Source organism: Pan paniscus, chromosome 4 (assembly GCF_029289425.2).
Source record: "Pan paniscus chromosome 4, NHGRI_mPanPan1-v2.0_pri, whole genome shotgun sequence".
In the NCBI taxonomy this organism is placed as follows: domain Eukaryota; kingdom Metazoa; phylum Chordata; class Mammalia; order Primates; family Hominidae; genus Pan; species Pan paniscus.
This window is the reverse complement of record NC_073253.2, coordinates 172,715,538-172,738,408: the sequence shown is the minus strand read 5'-3', so window position 1 is coordinate 172,738,408 and position 22,871 is coordinate 172,715,538. Positions and strand designations below refer to the sequence as shown.

At 40.7% G+C, this 22,871-nt stretch overlaps 1 protein-coding gene across 2 annotated transcripts in view; it reads left to right on the top strand.

Annotated features, from left to right (window-relative positions):
* Window positions 1–22,871, top strand: part of LOC100972750 (SUMO-interacting motif-containing protein 1-like) — a 59,611-nt gene that overhangs the window by 23,613 nt on the left and 13,127 nt on the right. For both annotated transcript variants that reach the window (XM_034961104.3, XM_034961103.3), the window contains exons 2-3: window positions 17,371–18,711; window positions 22,471–22,703. In XM_034961104.3, the coding sequence (XP_034816995.1) occupies window positions 17,371–18,711; window positions 22,471–22,703 (1,574 nt within the window). The remainder of the gene's footprint in view (window positions 1–17,370; window positions 18,712–22,470; window positions 22,704–22,871) is intronic.

Sequence of the window (22,871 nt, the reverse complement as noted above, 5' to 3'; positions counted from 1 at the left end):
GAGGGATCTGTCCCCATGATTCCACCAGGTCCTACCTCCAACACTGGGGATCAAATTTTAACCTGACACTTGGAGGGGCCAAATATCCAAACTATTATTCTTTCCCTGGCCCCCCAAATGTCATATCCTTCTCACATTGCAAAATATAATCATCCCTTCCCAATAATTTCCAAAAGTCTTAACTCATTCCACTATCAATTAAAAAAATGCAAAATCTCATCTGAGACTGAAGGCTAATTTCTTCCAGCTGTGAGCCTGTAAGATGAAAAGCAAGTTATTGAATTCTAAGATACAATGATTGTACAGGCATAGGGTAAACATTCCCATTCCAGAAGGAAAAAAATGGCCAAAAGAAAGGGGTAATAGGCCTCATGCAAGTCCAGAACTCAGCAGGGCAGACATTAAATCTTAAAGCTCCAAAATAATCTCCCTTAACTCCATGTCCTGCATCCTGGGCATACTGGTGCAAGGGGTGGGCTCCTAAGGCCTTGGGCAGCCCCACCCTTTGGCTTTACTGGGGCACAGCCTATATGGCTACTCCCACAGGTGGGAGTTGGGCCTTTGGCTTTTCCAGGCTGAAAATACAACCTGCTGGTGGCTCTACCACTCTCAGCTCTGGAGGGCAGCAGCCTTGTTCTACTAAGGAGTACCCCAGTAGGGACTCTATGGGGGCTCCAACCCCACATTTCCCCTTGGCACTGCCCTAGTAGAGTCTCTCTGTGGGGGCTCTGCCCCATGGCAGGCTTCTGCCTGGGCATGCAGACTTTCTGATACATCTTCCGAAATCTAGGTGGAAACTGCCAGAATGCGCTCTTGCATTCTGTGTGTCTACAGACTTAACACCACATGGAAGCTGCCAGGGCCTCTGATTGGCAGCCTGAGCCATGCCTGGGGCCTTTTGAGCCCTGACTGGGGCCTGAACAGCCTGAATTTGGATTGGGCTCCTGAAACCATTCTGTCCTTCTAGGCCTCTAGGCCTTTTCCCCATTGTCTTGCTAATTTCTTTTGCAAGTGGTTGCTCTTCAGCCCCTTTAAATTTCTCTCCTAAAAATGCTTGTTCCTTCCCTACCACAGGACTGGGTTGCAAATTTTTCAGACTTTTACAGTCTGCTTTCCTTTTAATTTTAAGTTCAAACCTTAGATCAGCCCATTGCTCCCACATTTGATTGTGGACTGTGAGATTTAGAACAAAGCAATGATATTTGCTTTTACTGCTCCTATTCAGATGGTGCTGGAAGTCTCAGCTGGTGCAATTAGTTAAGAAAAGGAAATAGGCCAGGCATGGTGGCTCATGCCTATAATCCCAGCACTTTGGGAGGCCAAGGAGGGAAGATTGCTTGGGCCCAGGAGTTCAAGACCAGCCTGAGCAAGATAGGGAGATACCATTTCTACAAAAAAAGTAAAATAGGAAAGGGGAATAAAAGGCATACAGATTGGAAAAAAGAAATGAAACTGTCCCTATTTCCAGATGACATGATTGTCTATGCAGAAGATCTCAAGGAATATACCCACCCCCAACAACAACAACAACAAAACCCTCCTAGGACCTAATTGAGGGAGTTTAACAAGGTCACTGGATAGAAATTCAACTCAAGCCTTGACCAGGAATTTTTTCCTTCAGGAGTATAGCCAACTTAGAAGGACTCTCCACTTCAAACAAACAAACAAACAGGATTCTGACCGAAACTAATTTGTCCTGCTAGCCAGGCTGGCAAGAATTAACAGAAGTCTCCAAAGAGTAAAATTAACCAAAAACTGTGAACAGAAACTAGAGTGGCAGGCAGCATATCCCATTATCAACACCATAAGTGGGTGATAAGCCTCGGGTCAGCAGTTTGCTGGTATAGGTGAATCTGACACTTCCAATTTGTTAAATCCAAAGCCCCAAAAGAAAAGTGTTCTGGTTTCTGAGCTTTCTTTGTTTTGCTCTAAAATGTGAATAACATTCACCTCACAATGTCTGAAAATAGGGTTAATTAGGAGGCCTGTTGGAGTTATTTCCTAGTTTCACTCTGCAGATGCCAAATATCGGGATGCCTTAGTAACCTGTGTTTCTCCTCCCTCTGGCAATACAACTGTTAAAATTAGATAATTTGTTATCTGTGAAAGTTTAATTGGAGCAATATGTGATGGAAATGCAAATTACTTAGGAGTTAGGGAGAGTATGAGAGAACAATGAAATGAGAATAAATTAACAAATATTATTAGATTAAATTTATTTATTAATCGTGTTGGATCCAAGTACCTTATAGCTACCAAGGATACAGGATACAAAAAGAGGGTATTCTCAAATGGGGGAGAAGATAATTAAGTACCCTGCAAAATGCCTCATGATATGTGCTAAAGTAATATTAGTATGTACAGTGTGCTATGGAACCATCAAAGAGGGGAGCAACTGACTCTCTCCAAAATTTGAAGAGCAATGCAGTTGGATTCTACTTCCAATCTGTGAAACTGCCTCACAGTTAAAGTACTCTCTGAGGGCCCGGTGAGAAATCAGGCAGATACCAGAGAGGAATCTGTTCTTACAAGATAGCTGCATAGGGTGATATCTGTGACTTTGCGGCTTTTTTAACTGATTGCATTCCTCAATCATTTGCAACTTGGGTGGCAGAAAGCTGAGATTTTATGGACTTGAAATGTCAGGGGACACAGGTCAAGGCTGGCGGAGCAAGAAATTACAGAGGAATCCCTGCAAACAAGAAAAATCATACGAAGGGTGAACTGCAAAATTTTAGTATAATGACTGCTCAGGTGGTTGGCTGACAGCCAAATTATGTAGGCACAACAGAGGACCCCCCCGCCCAAGAGGCCAGGTTAAAACAACAGCAGCTGGAAACCATAAGAACAAAGATATCAGTACCTATATTGTGCAAGGGAGACAAAGTTTGCAGTTCGAATCTAGGCAGGTTAAGTATTAATATCTACTAGAACAACAAAAACCCCACAAAAATTCTTAGAAGAACACAGTTAAACCCAGTGTCTAGGCATGCAAAGAAACAGAAGTGTGACTCATACTCAAGGAGGGGGAAAGGGCAGTCAATAGAAACTGAGTGAGCCTAGTTGTTGGATTTAACAGAAACTTTAAAGCAATTATCGTAAATGTGTTCAATGAGTTAAACTATGACATCAATGAGTGGGGTGGAAAATCTCAACCAAGAAATGGAAACTATAAAAATGGAAATTTGAGAGTTGAAAAATACAGTAACTGAAATTTTTAAAAAATCTAAATAGCTTCAACAGTAGATTAGAAAACAAAGCAGATTGGCAAAAGAAGCCATGAAGTTCAAGCTAGATCAATAGAAATCACCCAGTTTTGAGAAACAGGGGAGAAAAAGATGGAATAAAGTTGAAAAGAGATATGTAGGGCAATATCAAACAATCCATAATAGGTATAATTAGACTCTTAGAAGGAGGGGCAGCAGTAGATTATAGAAAATTTTTTGAAGAAATGACTGGAATTTTCTCACATTTTGTGGGAAAAAATTAACTTACCCAAGTAGTACAGCAGACTGAAAGCAAGATAATTACAAAGAAAACCACTTATTGACTGTCCAGAGAAAAATGGTATATTGTACATAGGGAACAACAGTGCAATTAACACCTCACTTCTTATCAGAAACTGTGGAGGTCAAAAGACATTGGACCAACATATTCAAATGATGGAAAAAAGAAAGCTTTCAGCCAAGAATTCTGCATCTGGAAAAATTATCCTTCAAAAATAAGGGGAAAATAAAGACATTTTTGGATAAACAGAGATGAGAGAATTTTTCACTAGCAGACCTGCACTATAAGACATTTTGGCTGAAGGGAAATGACACCTAAATGGATATTTGGATCTACACAAAGGAGTGAAGAGCACATGAAATTGTAAATGTGTGTAAAACAAAAATAATGATTTTTTGTTATGTCTTAATATCTTTAAAAGACAAGTGACTGAAACGTATAGTACTACTGTGCTGATGTGTTTACAATGTATACAGATAATACACAGGACAACAAAAATACAGGATGAGGCACAGGTGAGTGGAATATTTTGTAAGGTTTCTATAGTTTTACCTTAAGTAATTCGATAAATTTTCTTTTCTTTCTGGTTTTTTTTTTTTTTTTTTTTTTTTTTTTGTCCCCCAGGCTTGTCTTTGTCTGGCTTTGTCCCCCAGGCTTGAGTGCAGTGATGCAATCTCAGCTCGCTGCAGCCTCAACCTCCCAGGTTCAAGCAATCCTCTTGACTCAGCCCCACCAAGTAGCTGGGACTACAGGTGCGCACCATCACACCAGCCAGATTTTTTTGTAGGGATGGAGTTTCACCATGTTGCCAAGGCTGGTCTCCAGCTCCTGAGCGCAAGCAATCTGCCCGCCTTGGCCTCCCAAAGTGCTAGGACTACAAGCCTGAGCCACCATGCTGTGCCAAGAAGTAATTCAATACATTTTCTAAAATTTTCTAAAGTACACTGGAATAAATTGAATTTATACACTGTAGTCCCAAGAGCAACCACTAAAAATATAATGAAAAGACATATAGATAGAAAACCAATAGAGGAGTCAAAATGGAATGCCAAAAAATATGTCACTAGCATAAAAGGAGGTAGGAAAAGAGGGACAGTGAAACAAATAATGGATAGAAGAAATAGGAAAGAGATGGTATGATTGTAGGTTTAAAAGTGAACATGTAAATAATTAAGTGTAAATAGACCAAAATTCTAAACAAAAGGCAGAGATTGTCAGACTGGACCAAAAAAAAGCAAGAACCAAGTATGTGCTATCTGTATGAGATGTACTGTCTATATGAGAGACATTCTACATATAAAGATGCAAATACACTGAGAGTAAAAGGATAGAAAGAAATATACCATGCAAATAGTATGCACAAGAAATTTGTAGTAACTCTATTCTTACCAGAAAAACGAGACATCAATACAAGGAAGATTTCTGGAGACTAAGAGGAATCTTTCATAATGATAAAAGAGTTAATACATTAGGAAGTTATAAGAATTACATGTGTATATGCACCTAATAAATACAGTTTCAAAATACATGAAGCAAACAACTAAGAGAGGGAAAACAGTCAAACTACAACCGTAGTTGGACACTTTTCACTCTGTAGTTGATAATACAACTGGATCGCCCCCACCAAAGTAAAGAAATCAAAGATCTGAAAAACACTATTAACTACCATGACCTGATTGATATTTATAGAACTGTAACTAACAAATACAGAATACACTTTTTCTCCCTAAGTACACAAGGAAGATTCACCAGGGTAGGCCGTGTGTTAGGACATGAGTCTCAGTGTATTTCAAAAGATTAAAATCTTACAGAGTATGTTTTCTGACCATAATGAAAGTAAATTTGAACCACATGATAATAAAATGACTACATATTAAAAATTGTGTCCTTCAGAAAAATTCACATACTTTTTTAAATTGTGGGATGAAGCCAAAGTAGTCATTACAGTGAAATTTTTAGTTTTAAATGTTAACGTTAGAAAAGAAAAAAGTCTAAACCTAAGCTTCCATTTAAGAAGCTAGAGAAAGAACAAATTAAATACAAAGTAGAAAGAAGGAAATAATAAAGATAACAGAAATAGATGAAATAGGAAACAGATTAAAAAGATCAATAAAGTTGATAAATAGCTAGCTAGATCAGGGATTTAAAAAATGTTACCAATATTGGGGATAAAAATAGGAATTGGGAATAAATCTATACAGAGTATAGAATTATAAAGTTGATAGGAAATATGAACAATTTTATGCCAATAAATTTGATAAATGAGATGGACAAATTTCTGGAAGAACACAAGTCATAAAACTAACACAAGAAGGCAGATAAAATATTAATAGCCCTATGTCTACTAAAGAAATTGAATTTGTAATTTTAATTTGTACCTTTCCTGCAAAGCAAATTTCAGGTGCAAAGAGGTTCACTGGTGAATTTCACCAAACATTTAAGAAAGACATAGTACCATTCAAACACAACTTAAATAGAAGGGGTAGGACTGTTTCTCAAGTTATTTTATTAAATCAGTTTTACTCTGATAACAAAAACAGAAAAAAAAATTACAAAAATAGAAAATTACAAATAAAAATCCCATATAAACATGCAACTTTTTTTTTTCTGAGAGATGACGCCTCACTCTATTGCCCAGGCTGGAGTGCAGTGGTGACCCCACAACTGACTGCAGCCTTGACCTCCCACATTTAAGCAGTCCTCCCTTCTGAGCCTCCCAGGTAGCTGGGACCACTGGCATACACCACCACGCCCAGCCAGTTTATTTTATTTTATCTGTAGAGACAAGGTCTTGCTTTGTTGCCCAGGCTGGTCTTGAACTCCTGAGCTCAAGAGATCCTCCCGCCTAGGCCTCCCAAAGTGCTGGGATTACAGGCATGCACCACTGTGCCCAGGATAAATATGCAAAAATTCTTAACAAAATATCGATTCACTGAAGCCCATCAATATAGGAAAAGAACAATACATCATAACCAAGAGAAGCTTTCCCAGGATTGCAAGGTTAATTTAACACTAGAAAATCCATCAATATAAATTCTGATATTAGTAGAACAAAAAATCATCATCATCTTAACAGATGCTGAAGAAGCATTTGACAAAATTTAGTAGCTCTTCCCAATTGAAACTCTGAGTAAACTAGGAAAAGAAGAGAACTTCCTTAAAGGCGTCTGTGAAAACCCCACAGCTAGAATTATACTTAATGATGGAAGTCTGAAATTCTTTCTTCTAAGTTCAAGAACAAGCAGGGAAGGCAGAGCAAGATGGCTGAATAGAACCCTCCAGCATTTGTCCCCCAAGCAAGAACACCAACTTGAACAACTATCCACACAAGAAAGCACTTTCAGAAGAACTAAAACTCAGGTGAGCAATCACAGTACCTGGTTTTAACATATTAAGGAAAGAGGCACTGAAGAAGTTAGGAAAGATAGTCTTGAATTGCCTATACCACACCTCCTCTGTCATCCAGCAGTGCAGTATGATGTGGAGAGAGAATCTGTGTGCTTGGGGAAGAGAAAGCGAAGTGATTGTGAGACTTTGCATCGGAACTCACTGCAGCCCTGTCACAGCAGAAAACAACACGCGGCAGAATTTGGCCAGTGCCCACAGCAGAAGCATTTAGAACAGACATAGCCAGAGGCAAATTGTCCGTCCTAGCAGTCGGAACTTGAGTTCCAGCTAGCCCCACCACCATGGGCTAAGGTGCTCTGGGGTGCTAAATAAATTTGAAAGGCAGTCTAGGCCACAAGGACTGCGATTCCTGCACAAGTCCTGGTGCTGTGTTGGGCTCACATCTAGTGGATTTGGGGTCCACATGATCCAGTGAGACACCAACTGGGGCAGCCAAGGGAAAGCTTATGTCACCCCTTCCCCAACTTCAGGCAGCACAACTCACAGCACCAGGAGGAGAGGGAAGAGTACAGAGGGGTCAGGCATGGTGGCCTGTAATCCTAGCACTTTGGGAGGCCAAAGTGGGCAGATGACCTGAGATCAGGAGTTCGAGACCAGCCTGGCCAACATGGCGAAACCCCGTCTCTACTAAAAATACAAAAATTAGCCAGGCGTGGTGGCAGGCACCTGTAATCCCAGCTACTCAGGAGGCTGAGGCCTGAGAATCATTTGAACCCTGGAGGCGGAGGTTGCAGTGAGCCAAGATCTCACCACTGCGCTCCAGCCTGGGTGACAGAGCAAGGCTCTGTCTCAAAAAAAAAAGGTGTATGAGTAGGTAATTTAAGTAGACCTATATCCAATAAAGAAATAGAATCAATAATTATTAATAACCTTCCAGAACTGGACGACATTCTGTTAAGTGAAATAAGTTAGGCACACAAAGACAAACTTTGCATGTCCTCATTGTTTGTGAGAGCTAAAAATTAGACTCATGGTGATAGTGAGTAGAATGATGGTTACCAGAGGCTAGGAAGGGGAGTAGGGGGTTGGGAGAGAATGGATGGTTAATGGGTACAAAAATATTTTTAGATACAATGAATAAGATCTAGTATTTGATAGCACAACAAAGTGACTACAGTAAGCAATATTTTATTATACATTTCAGAATGACTGAGGGAGTACAATTGGAATGTTCTTAACAAAGAAATGAATTCTTGAGGTGATGGATACCCATTTACCCTGATGTGATTATTACACATTATACAATGTCTCAAAATATTCCTGTCTCAAAATATGTACCCCATAGATATATATTATATATAATTATTATATATAATTATTATATATAATATTTTTTATATATAATTATTTGTATATATAATTTGTATATATAATATATAATTATATATTATATATTATATATTATATAATATATATTATATATTATATAATATATTATATATTATATGTTATATAATATATATTATACGTTATATAATATATATTATATGTTATATAATATATATTATATGTTATATAATATATTATATATTATATGTTATATAATATATTATATATTATATGTTATATATTATATATTATATGTTATATAATATATTATATATTATATAATATACTATATATAATTTTATATTGTATATAATTTTATATAACATATAATTATATATAATTATATATTATATAATAATATATAATATATTATATTATATATAATATATAATTATATGTTATATATAATAATATATATAATTTTATATATTATTATATATTATATATAATTATATATTATATAATATACAATTATATATTATATATTATATATTATATGTAATATATAGTATATAATTTATATAATATATAATTATATATATTTTTATATATATATATACACACACACACACACACTATGCACTTATAAAAATTAAAAAGAAAAAAAACAAGGGCCAGGCACAATGGCTCACGCTGGTCATCCTACCACTTTGGGAGACCAAGGCAAGAGGATTACTTGAGCCCAGGAGTTCAAGACCAGTTTGTAGTGACATCCCGTCTCTACGAAAAAAAAAAAGCTGGGCATGGTGGTACACACCTGCAGTCCCTGCTACATAGGAGGCTGAGGTCATAGGATCACTCCACTGCACTCCAGCCTGTGTGACATAGTGAGACCCCATCTCAAAAAACAAAAAGCAAGAATGTCTGTTCTTGGCACTTCTATTCAGAATTATACTGAATGCCTTAGCAATTGCAATAAGGCAAAAAAAAAGGCATACAGATTGGAAAGGAAGTAAGACTTATTTGCACACAACACACATATAGAAACGTATATAGAAATCCTAGGTTCCAAGATAGCCGAATAGGAGCAGCTCCAGTCTACAGCTCCCAGCGTGGGCAACGCAGAAGACGGGTGGTTTCTGCATTTCCAACTGAGGTACCGGGTTCATCTCACTGGGGCTTGTCGGACAGTGGGTGCAGGACAGTGGGTGCAGCCCACCAAGCAAGAGCCGAAGCAGGGCGAGGCATCGCCTCACCCGGGAAGCACAAAGGGTCAGGGAATTCCCTTTCCTAGCCAAGGGAATCTGTGACAGACGGCACCTGGAAAATGGGGTCACTCCCACCCTAATACTGTGCTTTTCCAACGGTCTTAGCAAACAGCACACCAGGAGATTATATCCTGCGCATGGCTCAGAGGGTCCCACGCCCACGGAGCCTCACTCATTGCTAGCACAGCAGTCTGAGATCGAACTGCAAGGTGCCAGCGAAGCTTGGGGAAGGGTGCCCGCCATTGCTGAGGCTTGAGTAGGTAAAGCAGCCGGGAAGCTCAAACTAGGTGGAGCCCACCGCAGCTCAAGGAGGCCTGCCTGCCTCTGTAGACTCCACCTGTAGGGGCAGGGCATAGCTGAACAAAAGGCAGCAGAAACTTCTGCAGATGTAAATGTCCCTATCTGACAGCTTTGAAGAGAGTAGTGGTTCTCCCAGCATGGAGTTTGAGATCTGAGAACGGACAGACTGCCTCCTCAAGTGGGTCCCTGACCCCTGAGTAGCCTAACTGGGAGGCACCTCCTAGTAGGGGCCAACCGACACCTCACATAGCCGGGTGCCCCTCTGAGATGAAGCTTCCAGAGGAACAATCAGGCAGCTACATTTGCTGTTCTGCAATATTTGCTGTTCTGCAGCCTCCACTGGTGATACCCAGGCAAACAGTGTCTGGAGTGGACCTCCAGCAAACTCCAACAGAACTGCAGCTAAGGGTCCTGACTGTTAGAAGGAAAACTAACAAACAGGACATTCACACCAAAACCCCATCTGTACGTCATCATCATCAAAGACCAAAGGTAGATAAAACCACAAAGACGGGGAGAAACCAGAACAGAAAAGCTGAAAATTCTAAAAATCAGAGTGCCTCTTCTCCTCCAAAGGAATGCAGCTCCTTGCCAGCAACAGAACAAAGCTGGACGGAGAATGACTTTGACGAGTTGAGAGAAGAAGGCTTCAGATGATCAAACTTCTCCTAGCTAAAGGGGGATGTTTGAACCCATCCCAAAGAAGCTAAAAACCTTGAAAAAAGATTAGACGAATGGCTAACTAGAATAACCAGTGAAGAGAAGTCCTTAAATGACCTGATGGAGCTGAAAACCATGACACGAGAACTACGTGATGCATGCACAAGCTTCAGTAGCCGATTTGATCAACTGGAAGAAAGGGTATCAGTGACTGAAGATCAAATGAATGAAGCGAGAAGAGAAGTTTAGAGAAAAAAGAGTAAAAAGAAACGAACAAAGCCTCCAAGAAATACAGGACTATGTGAAAAGACCAAATCTGCATCTGACTGGTGTACCTGAAAGTGACAGGGAGAATGGAACCAAGTTGGAAAACACTCTTCAGGATATCATCCAGGGGAACTTCCCCAACCTAGCAAGGCCGGCCAACATTCAAATTCAGGAAGTACAGAGAATGCCACAAAGATACTCCTCGAGAAGAGCAACTCTGAGACACATAATTGTCAGATTCACCAAAGTTGAAGGAAAAAATGTTAAGGGCAGCCAGAGAGAAAGGGCGGGTTACCCACAAAGGGAAGCCCATCAGACTAACAGCTGATCTCTCGGCATAAACTCTATATGCCAGAAGAGAGTGGGGGCCAATATTCAACATTCTTAAAAGAATTTTCAACCCAGAATTTCATATCCACCCAAAATAAGCTTCATAAGTGAAGGAGAAATAAAATCCTTTACAGACAAGCAAATGCTGAGAGATTTTGTCACCACCAGGCCTGCCTTACAAGAGCTCCTGAAGGAAGTGCTAAACATGGAAAGGAACAACCGGTACCAGCCACTGCAAAAACATGCCAAATTGTAAAGACCATCGATGCTAGGAAGAAACTGCATCAACTAACGAGCAAAATAACCAGCTAACATCATAATGACAGGATCAAATTCACACATAACAATATTAACATTAAATGTAGATGTGCTAAATGCTCCAATTAAAAGGCACAGACTGGCAAATTGGATAAAGACTCAAGACCCATCAGTGTGCTGTATTCAGGAGACACACATAGGCTCAAAATAAAGGGATGGAGGAAGATCTACCAAGCAAATGGAAAACAAAAAAAGCAGGGGTTGCAATCTTAGTCTCTGATAAAACAGACTTTAAACCAACAAAGATCAAAAGAGACAAAGAAGGCCATTGCATAATGGTAAAGGAATCAATTCAACAAGAAAAGCTAACTATCCTAAATATATATGCACCCAATACAGGAGCACCCAGATTCATAAAGCAAGTCCTTAGAGACCTACAAAGAGACTTAGACTCCCACACAATAATAATGGGAGACTTTAACACCCCACTGTCAACATTAGACAGATCAATGAGACAGTTAACAAGGATATCCAGGAATTGAACTCAGCTCTGTACCAAGGGGACCTAATAGACATCTACAGAACTCTCCACCCCAAATCAACAGAATATACATTCTTCTCAGCACCACACCGCACTTATTCCAAAATTGACCACATAGTTGGAAGTAAAGCACTCCTCAGCAAACGTAAAAGAAGAGAAATTATAACAAACTGTCTCTCAGACCACAGTGCAATCAAACTAGAACTCAGGATTAAGAAACTCACTCAAAACTGCTCAACTACATGGAAACTGAACAACCTGCTCCTGAATGACTACTGGCTATATAACGAAATGAAGGCAGAAATAAAGGTGTTCTTTGAAACCAATGAGAACAAAGACACAACATACCAGAATCTCTGGGACACATTTAAAGCATTGTGTAGAGGGAAATTTATAGCACTAAGTGCCCATAAGGGAAAGCAGGAAAGATCTAAATTGACACCTTAACATCACAATTAAAAGAACTAGAGAAGCAAGAGCAAACACATTCAAAAGCTAGCTAGCAGAAGGCAAGAAATAACTAAGATCAGAGCAGAACTGAAGGAAATAGAGACACAAAAAAACCCTTCAAAAAATCAATGAATGCAGGAGCTGTTTTTTGAAAAGATCAACAAAATTGATAGACCACTAGCAAGACTAATAAGAAAAGAGAGAAGATTCAAATAGACGCAATAAAAAATGATAAAAGGGTTATCACCACCAATCCCACAGAAATACAAACGACCGTCAGAGAATACAATAAACACTTCTATGCAAATAAACTAGAAAATCTAGAAGAAATGGATAAATTCCTGGACACATACACCCTACCAAGACTAAAGCAGGAAGAAGTTGAATCCCTGAATAGACCAATAACAGGCTCTGAAATTGAGGCAATAATTAATAGCTTACCAACCAAAAAAAGTCCAGGACCAGACAGATTCACAGCCGAATTCTACCAGAGGTACAAGGGGGAGCTGGTACCATTCCTTCTGAAACTATTCCAATCAATAGAAAAAGAGGGAATCCTCCCTAACTCATTTTATGAGGCCAGCATCATCCTGATACCAAAGCCTGGCAGAGTCACAACAAAAAAAGAGAATTTTAGACCAATATCCCTGATGAACATTGATGCAAAAATCTTCAATAAAATGCTGGCAAACCAAATCCAGCAGCACATCAAATTGCTTATCATGATCAAGTGGGCTTCATCCCTGGGATGCAAGGCTGGTTCAACATATGCAAATCAATAAACGTAATCCATCATATAAACAGAACCAAAGACAAAAACCACATGATTATCTCAATAGATGCAGAAAAGGCCTTTGACAAAATTCAACAGCCCTTCATGCTAAAAACTCTCAATCAATTAGGTATTGATGGGACGTATCTCAAAATAATAAGAGCTATCTATGACAAACCCACAGCCAATATCATACTGAATGGGCAAAAACTGGAAGTATTCCCTTTGAAAACTGGCACAAGACAGGGATGCCCTCTCTCACCACTCCTATTCAACATAGTGTTGGAAGTTCTGGCCAGGGCAATCAGGCAGGAGAAGGAAATAAAGGGTATTCAATTAGGAAAAGAGGAAGTCAAATTGTCCCTGTTTGCAGATGACATGATTGTATATTTAGAAAACCCCATCATCTCAGCCCAAAATCTCCTTAAGCTGATAAGCAACTTCAGCAAAGTCTCAGGATACAAAATTAATGTGCAAAAATCACAAGCATTCTTATACACCAATAACAGAGAGCCAAATGATGAGTGAATTCCCATTCACAATTGCTTCAAAGAGAATAAAATACCTAGGAATCCAACTTACAAGGGATGTGAAGGACCTCTTCGAGGAGAACTACAAACCACTGCTCAAGGAAATAAAAGAGGACACAAACAAATGGAAGAACGTTCCATGCTCATGGATAGGAAGAATCAATATCATGAAAATGGCCATACTGCCCAAGGTAATTTATAGATTCAATGCCATCCCCATCAAGCTACCAATGACTTTCTTCTCAGAATTGGAAAAAAACTACTTTAAAGTTCATATGGAACCAGAAAAGAGCCTGCATTGCCAAGACAGTCCTAAGCAAAAAGAACAAAGCTGGAGGCATCACGCTACCTGACTTCAAACTATACTACAAGGCTACAGTAACCAAAACAGGATGGCACTGGTACCAAAACAGAGATATAGACCAATGGAACAGAACAGAGCCCTCAAAAATAATACTACACATCTACAACCATCTGATCTTTGACAAACCTGACAAAAACAAGCAATGGGGAAAGGATTCCCTATTTAATAAATGGTGCTGGGAAAACTGACTAGCCATATGTAGAAAGCTGAAACTGGATCCCTTCCTTACACCTTATACAAAAATTAATTCAAGATGGATTAAAGACTTAAATGTTAGACCTAAAACCATAAAAACCCTAGAGGAAAACCTAGGCAATACCATTCAGGACATAGGCATGGGCAAAGACTTCATGTCTAAAACACCGAAAGCAATGGCAGCAAAAGCCAAAATTGACAAATGGGATCTAATTAAAGAGCTTCTGCACATCAAAAGAAACTACCCTCAGAGTTAACAGGCAACCTACAGAATGGGAGAAAATTTTTGCAATCTACCCATCTGACAAGGGGCTAATATCCAGAATCTACGAAGAACTTAAACAAATTTACAAGAAAAAATCAAACAACCCTATCAAAAAGTGGGCGAAGGATATGAACAGATACTTCTCAAAAGAAGACATTTATGCAGCCAACAGACACATGAAAAAATGCTCTTCATCACTGGCTATCAGAGAAATGCAAATCAAAACCACAGTGAGATACCGTCTCACACCAGTTAGAATGGCGATCATTAAAAAGTCAGGAAACGACAGGTGCTTGAGAGGATGTGGAGAAATAGGAACACTTTTACACTGTTAGTGGGACTGTAAACTAGTTCAACCATTGTGGAAGACAGTGTGGCGATTCCTCAAGGATCTAGAACCAGAAATACCATTTGACCCAGCCATCCCATTACTGGGTATATACCTAAAGGATTATAAATCATACTGCTATAAAGACACATGCACATGTATGTTTATTGTGGCACTATTCACAATAGCAAAGACTTGGAACCAACCCAAATGTCCATCAGTGATAGACTGAATTAAGAAAATGTGGCACATATACACCATGGAATACTATGCAGCCATAAAAAAGGATGAGTTCATGTCCTTTGTTAGGGACATGGATGAAGCTGGAAATCATCATTCTCAGTAAACTATCACAAGGACAGAAAACCGAACACCGCATGTTCTCACTCATAGGTGGGAATTGAAACAGTGAGAACACTTGGACACAGGAAGGGGAACATCACACACTGGGGCCTGTCATGGGGTGGGGGGCTAGGGGAGGGATAGCATTAGGAGATATACCTAATGTAAATGATGAGTTAATGGGTGCAGCACACCAACATGGCACAGGTATACATATGTAACAAACCTGCATGTTGTGCACATGTACCCTAGAATTATAATAATTTTTTTAAAAGTTAAAAATAAATAAAAATAAAATGTAAGCAAACACTTAAAAAAAATAAATTGAAAGAATAAAAAAAGAAAAAAAAAATACCAAGGAATCAACAAAAAAAGTTTACTCAAACTATTATGTGAACTTAGCAAGGTTGCAGGATACAGTATTAATATACATAAATCAAGTATATTTATATTAACAATGGACAATTGGACAATGAAGTAAAAATACATTTCTATTTTCAATATCATTAAATTCTTGAGGATAGAGAGGTTTGCATAGGTTCAGTGGAGACATGATAGAGGAAGGGGGGGTTAGTTTAACCAGTGGGGAGAAGTGATCTGGAAGGATTTCACACATAATGGTATCTGTGCTGTGTCTTGAAAGATAAGAAACTCCAAACAGTCAAAGGGATGATAGTCATTCCAGGTAAAAGGACAAAAGCAAACATTCCTAGGCCCTAGGTGATCCACCGTGCCTAGCCGGTGATGGGTTTCAAATGTCCAGGCACAGTGGCTCATGCCTGTAATCCCAGCACTTTGGGAGGCCAAAGCGGGTGGATCACCTAAGGTCAGGAGTTTGAGACCGGCCTGGCCAACATGGTGAAACCCCATCTCTACAGAAATAAATACAGAATATTAAATAAAATACAGAAATTAGTCTGGTGTGGTGGCATACACCTGTAATCCCAGCTACTTGGGAGGGTGAGGCAGGAGAATCGCTTGAACCCAGGAGGCAGAGTTTGCAGTGAGCCAAGATTGTACCACTGCACTCCAGCCAAGGCTAACAGAGCAAGACTCCGTCTCAAGAAAATAAATAAATAAATAAATAAATAAATAAATAGGAGAGACCTGGTGATGTTGCATTTTAGCAGTTGGCTATGGGAGAGGAGTTGAGTTCAGACCTTTGATGGCCTTTCAGCTATTTATGTTCAGTTCTTGCCATTGAGAGCCAAGCCACCAAAGGTGGTGATACTATATGGCTGCTTCCTAAGAATGAGGCATTAGGTTTCACCAAGCAATCGCTATTCTAGGATGAGGGAATCCCTATTCCAGGATGCCAGCTTCTCACTTGACCCACTCAGAATTCTATATTCTGCTTTGGTGCTGTTGACAATGGTGACCATCTATTAAGAGAAATAGCATGGTAGCTGTGATAGCAGCAATAGTATTGCTAGCCTCAGGGCCCTAAAGTACCAGTGGCAGTAGTATCCAAGTAAGTGAGAAGACAGAAGGTGGAGCAATATTTTTCCAGGCTCATGGTACAGAGGTTGATTACAATACCTCTGTACTGTATCATTAGGCTTTGTGAATAGCCTGATCAATTTGCCAAGGAATGGAAGTGGAGATCGGAAGTTTTCATTAATTTACTTACTTAGGGCTCAGACTTACACTATTGGTTTTATTACCCTTGTTATATTATCTTTCATATCTGTTTCTAGGTTGATTACATATTGAATCAAGTTGTATATTCCTAGGCCCTCACAGGGAAAGAAGGAGACAGATCTGTGTTTGAATGTCTCTGCTACTTAGCTGTATAAGCTTAAGGTAGATAACCTAACCCCTCTGAACTCTAGTTTCCTCATCTGTATGATGGATTGATAATGCCTACCTTATCAGGTCATTGTGAAAATTAAAGATACGTGAAAATACTCAGCATGTTCTTAGCACATAGATTCTCTTACATTTGCTTCACTTCTTAAAATGTAGCTTTTGTTGTAGGTTATCCTGTGTATTTGACCTTCCAAACAAAGATTGCTTTTGACTTTGTGACTTAAGGTTGGAATATCTCCTACTACTCCCCTGTCCTCCTTGGACCAGAAAAAAAAAAAAAATCCCACTATGATCCTAGTCATGCTTATGTGGCATTTGGAGAATTTAAGAAGGTATAGAAATTGACAGCTTTGGCAATATTATTGCTTATGTTATACAAGATGTGTAACTTATCAGTAAGGTGAAATGGCAAAGTAATGCTTATCCTTAAAAGCTAAGACTTAAGTCGTCTCAGATAAAGCTAATACTCCCATCTTGACCTCTTCTCTTCACACAATCCTTCAACAGGACTTCATTGACTTAACTAGAGAGACCAGACCAAGGACAAAAGATCGCAGTGGACTGTATGTGATTGACCTGACAAGAGCTGAGGGAGAAAATAGACCTATTGCCACTCTTGACTTAACTTTAGAACCTGTCACTCCTTCCCAGAAGGAACCAACCAGTCTTCAGACATGTGCCAGCCTCTCTGGCAAAGCGGTGATGGAAGGGCAGGTGGACAGAAGCTCTCAGCCTACAGCACGGAGACTCATTAACAGTGACCCTGTAGATTTGGACCTAGTGGAAGAAAACACCTTTGTAGGTCCCCCACCCGCTACATCCATCAGTGGAGGCTCTGTTTATCCAACAGAGCCTAATTGTAGCTCAGCCACATTCACAGGGAACCTCAGCTTCTTGGCAAGCCTACAGCTGTCTTCAGATGTTAGCTCCCTCTCCCCAACAAGCAATAATAGTAGCAGCAGCAGCAGCAGCAGCAATCAAAAAGCACCCTTGCCATGCCCACAGCAAGATGTGTCTCGCCCACCACAAGCCTTGCCTTGCCCACTGAGAGCCTCACCTTGTCCACCACGAGCCTTGTCATGCCCATCACAAACCATGCAGTGCCAACTACCAGCTCTAACTCACCCACCTCAAGAAGTGCCATGCCCTCGGCAGAATATCCCAGGCCCACCTCAAGACTCTCTGGGCCTACCTCAAGATGTGCCAGGCCCGCCTCAAAGCATATTACATCCACAAGATGTGGCATACCTGCAAGACATGCCACAGTCACCAGGAGATGTGCCACGGTCACCAGGAACCATGCCACCATCACCAGATGTGCCACAGTCACCAGGAGACATGCTAGGGCCACCAGGAGATGTGCCACAGTCACCAAGTTATGTTTCACCGTCACCAGATGCACCACAGTCACCAGGGGGCATGCCACACTTACCGGGAGATGTGTTATGTTCACCTGGAGACATGCCACACTCATCAGGGGACGTGACACACTCACCTAGAGACATCCCTCACTTACCAGGAGACAGGCCTGACTTTACCCAGAATGATGTACAGAACCGTGACATGCCTATGGATATCTCAGCTCTGTCCTCTCCAAGCTGCTCTCCCAGCCCACAGTCTGAAACTCCCTTAGAGAAAGTTCCTTGGCTCTCTGTCATGGAAACCCCAGCCAGAAAAGAAATATCACTGTCAGAGCCTGCCAAACCTGGGTCTGCCCACGTACAATCACGAACACCACAAGGTGGGTTGTACAACAGACCATGCCTGCATAGACTGAAGTACTTCTTACGACCTCCGGTTCATCACCTCTTCTTTCAGATGCTAATACCGGATAAAGACACAAGAGAGGTGAGCTAACATCTTCCCCCAGGGATTAGGTGTCCTTTCCCTAGGCCTAGGAGAAGGTCAGTGTGACTGGAGTCCATGCGTGAGAGGACAGGTCAAGCATAAATGAAATTTCTTATCTTTCCTCCACTTGTGAAGACCCATTCAGTGTAGAGGCCCAGATCTGGGTTCAAATTTTAGCCCCACACTTAAAAACTGTCACTTTACTTTTTTTTTTTTTTTTCTGAGACCGAGTCTTGCTCTGTCTCCCAGGCTAGAGTGCAGTGGCACAATCTTGGCTCACTGCAACCTCCGCCTCCCAGGTTCAAGAGTTTCTCCTACCTCAGCCTCCCTAGTAGCTGGGACTACAGGCGCATGCTGCCACGCCCGGCTAATTTTTTGTATTTTTAGTAGAGACAGGATTTCACCATGTTGGCCAGGCTAGTCTCGATCTCCTGATCTCGTGATCCACACGCCTCAGCCTCCCAAAATGCTGGGATTACAGGCATGAGCCACCGCGCCCAGCAGGGCACTTTACCTTTTTGAGCCTTAGCTTTCCTATCTGTAAAATGGAAGTAATAACATACCTCACAGGGTCATACATGAAAGTGTCAGGGTGTCAGGCTCATCGTAGGCCTTATGTAAATTCTTATCTTCTAGCTGGATGTGGTGGCATGCACCTGTAATCCCAGCTACTCAGGAGGCTGAGGCAGGAGAATCACCTGAATCTGGGAGGCGGAGGTTGCAGTGAGCTGAGACTGCACCACTGCACTCCAGCCTTGGCCACAGAGCAAGACTCTGTCTCAAAAAAATAAATAAATTTTTATCTTCAACTCCTATGCTTTTCCCTTCCTGGTGCCCTTATTACAGCTTCCATATCACAGAGATAATAATACTGTATTACTTAAGGGCCTCCAAAATTATTGCTTGCTGACTTTGGGGGAGGAAATTCAATTTTAAGACATGAGTGGGAATGCACTTTCCATTGGTCATCATTGATTTATGAGAAGTAAACTAGATGTGTCAGGGAAAATAACTGTGGCTAAGTTCCACAGTATGAAGTGTTTTTTAGTTATGTACGTCCCATCCCCCATATTAAGAAAACCAGCTTGAAACAGTTCAGTGTCAAAAGGTATGTTCTCCTCATTCAAGCAGTGATCCAGGTAGGCAGGAGCCAAGGATTCACACTGATTTGACCTTGGAGAATGATTTTTTTTCTCTTTTTTAAAATTATTACATCTTCTAATATGTTGTATGTCTTCTCCTCCTTTATGCCTCTGCCTGACCACTAGCTCATTCTTTTTTTTTGAGACAGAGTCTCACCCTGTCACCCAGGCTGGAGTACAGTAGTACGATCTCAGCTCACTCACTGCAACCTCCGCCTCCCAGGTTCAAGCGATTCTCCTGCCACAGCCTCCCGCATAGCTGGGTTACAGGCGCCTACCACCACTTCCGGTTAACTTTTTGTACTTTTAGTAGAGACAGGGTTTCACCATGTTGTCCAGGCTTGTCTTGAACTCCTGACCTCAAGTGATCCGCCCACCTTGGCCTCCCAAAGTTCTGGGATTACAGGCGTGAGCCACCGCGCCCGGCCCAGACAGCATTTATTATTGTGAATAATTTGATGTATTTCCTTCCCAGTTGCCTTTTTTATACATAGGCGTTTTACATACTTTAATAATTGGGATTTTTAACATATACACTTATTATTTTTGATGTTTATGGGGAGTAGGGGTTGAGAGGATGGCTCTGAAGTTTATGCCACGTGTGTTTGAAACCGGCTTCTGCCATTTGTTGTATGACAAATGCTTACCCTCCAAATCTCAGTTTCTTTGTTTATAAAATAGGAATAATAATAGTATGTATTTCCTAAGATTATTGTAAGAACTAGTTGAGGATCAATTAAGTATTCAGTGCTGGGTGCGGTGGCTCATGCCTATAACCCCAGCATTTTGGGAGGCCATGGTAGGTGGATTGCTTGAGCCCAGGAGTTTGAGACCAGCCTAGGCAACATGGTGCAACCCCCTATATAAAAAATTCAAAAATTAGCTGAATATGGTGGCACACACCTGTATCCTAGCTACTCTGGAGGCTGAGACAGGAGAATGGCGTGAACCCGGGAGGCGGAACTTGCAGTGAGCCAGGATCGCGCCACTGCACTCCAGCCTGGGCAACAGAGGGAGACTCCATCTCAAAAAAAAAAAAAAAAAATTAATTGTTTAAGGCCAGACATGATGGCTCACACCTGTAATCTCAGCACTTTGGGAAGCCACGACAGGCTTGATCACTTGAGTTCACAAGTTCGAGACCAGCCTGGGCAACATGGTGAAACCCCGTCTCTACTAAAAATACAAAAAAAATTAGCCAAGCGTGGTGGCACACGCCTGTAGTCCCAGCTACTTGGGAGGCTGAGGTGGGAGGATGGCTTGAGCCTGGGAGGCAGAGGTTGCAGTGAGCCATGATCATGCCACTGTGTTCCAGCCTGGGTGACAGAGCCAGACTTTATCTCAAAAAAAAAAAAAAAAAAAAAAATTAAGAGCTCCAAATTTATTGTTATTAAACCCTCATATCAAACTTTAAAATTGTTTAATTCTAATTATAAAAGTAATGTATTATGGAAAAATTGAAAAATATAGAAGAGCACATAGAGAAAAAATCACCCCTAATTCTACCACCCACATAATAGAAAATCACTTTTCACATATTCTCTCGCAGTCTTTATATACATATTTTTTGGGGGAAGAAGCAACTTAATATTTACTGTTCTCACAAAAAATAAAATGGAATTCTTCTCCTAACAACAAAATGAATTAAAAACTTCTTTCTTATCTATTTCAGTATCTGATATAGTATCACAGCTATCCCTAAGTCTCTAGTTACCCTCACCCCAAAATCAACCTAGGCTACCTCTTGACCCTTTTGTATTTTTCTGTCTATGCTATATTTTAACATAGACGAAATCATGTTATATGTACAATTTTGAATTCTGATTTTTTAACTTTATATGAGCTTTTTCCCATGTCATTAAAAGTTTTTTAGATAAAGCTCTTTTTTGTCTGTTTTGATTTGGAGTCTCGCTCTGTCACCTGGGCTGGAGTGCAGTGGTGCCATCTCGGTTCACTGCAGCCTCCACCTTCTGGGTTTAAGCAGTTCTCATGTCTCAGCCTTCAAGTATCTGGGACTACAGATGCGTGCCACCACGTCTGGCTAATTTTTATATTTTTATTGGAGACAGGGTTTCACCATGTTGGCCAGGCTGCTCTCGAACTCCTGACCTCAAGCAGTTCGCCTGCCTTGGCCTCCCAAAGTGCTGGGATTACAGGCGTGAGCCACTGCACCCATCCTCTTTTTTTTTTTTTTTTTTTAAATCATGAAATATTGCAAATGCCTGGAAAACTTTGCTATCTTCAACCTATTCTAGAACCTCTTATTTTTGTATAACATAGAAATCCCGGCTGGGCGTGGGCCTGTAATCCCAGCACTTTGGGAGGCTGAGACGGGCAGATCACAAGGTCAGGAGATCGAGACCATCCTGGCTAACATGGTGAAACCCTGTCTCTACTAAAAATACAAAAGAAAATTAGCCGGGCGTGGTGGTGGGCGCCTGTAGTCCCAGCTACTCTGGAGGCTGAGGCAGGAGAATGGCGTGAACTCAGGAGGCGGAGCTTGCAGTGAGCCGAGATCGCGCCACTGTACTCCAGCCTGGGGGACAGAGCGAGACTCCGTCTCAAAAAAAAAAAAAAAAAAAATCCCTCCTAATTTCCTTCTTTTTAATCTCTACAGAACAAGGGTCAAAAATTAGAACCCATCCCTCATCGAAGACTAAGAATGGTAACAAATACCATTGAAGAGAATTTTCCTCTGGGGACTGTGCAGTTTTTGATGGACTTTGTGTCACCCCAGCATTACCCACCAAGAGAAATCGTGGCTCACATCATCCAGAAAATCTTGCTCAGTGGCTCTGAGACTGTGGATGTCCTAAAGGAGGCCTACATGCTTCTCATGAAAATTCAACGGTATGAACCGTAACCTCTGGCTGTTGGCGAATCTTCTAGGGATCTTGGACTCAGGGCATAGCTTTCTCTTGACAGGCTTTTTTAACCTAACCGTTACAGTGGGTGACTTAGTATATTAGTGTTATTTGAATTGCAAATGATAGGAAACCCAGTCCAAACAGACCTTAA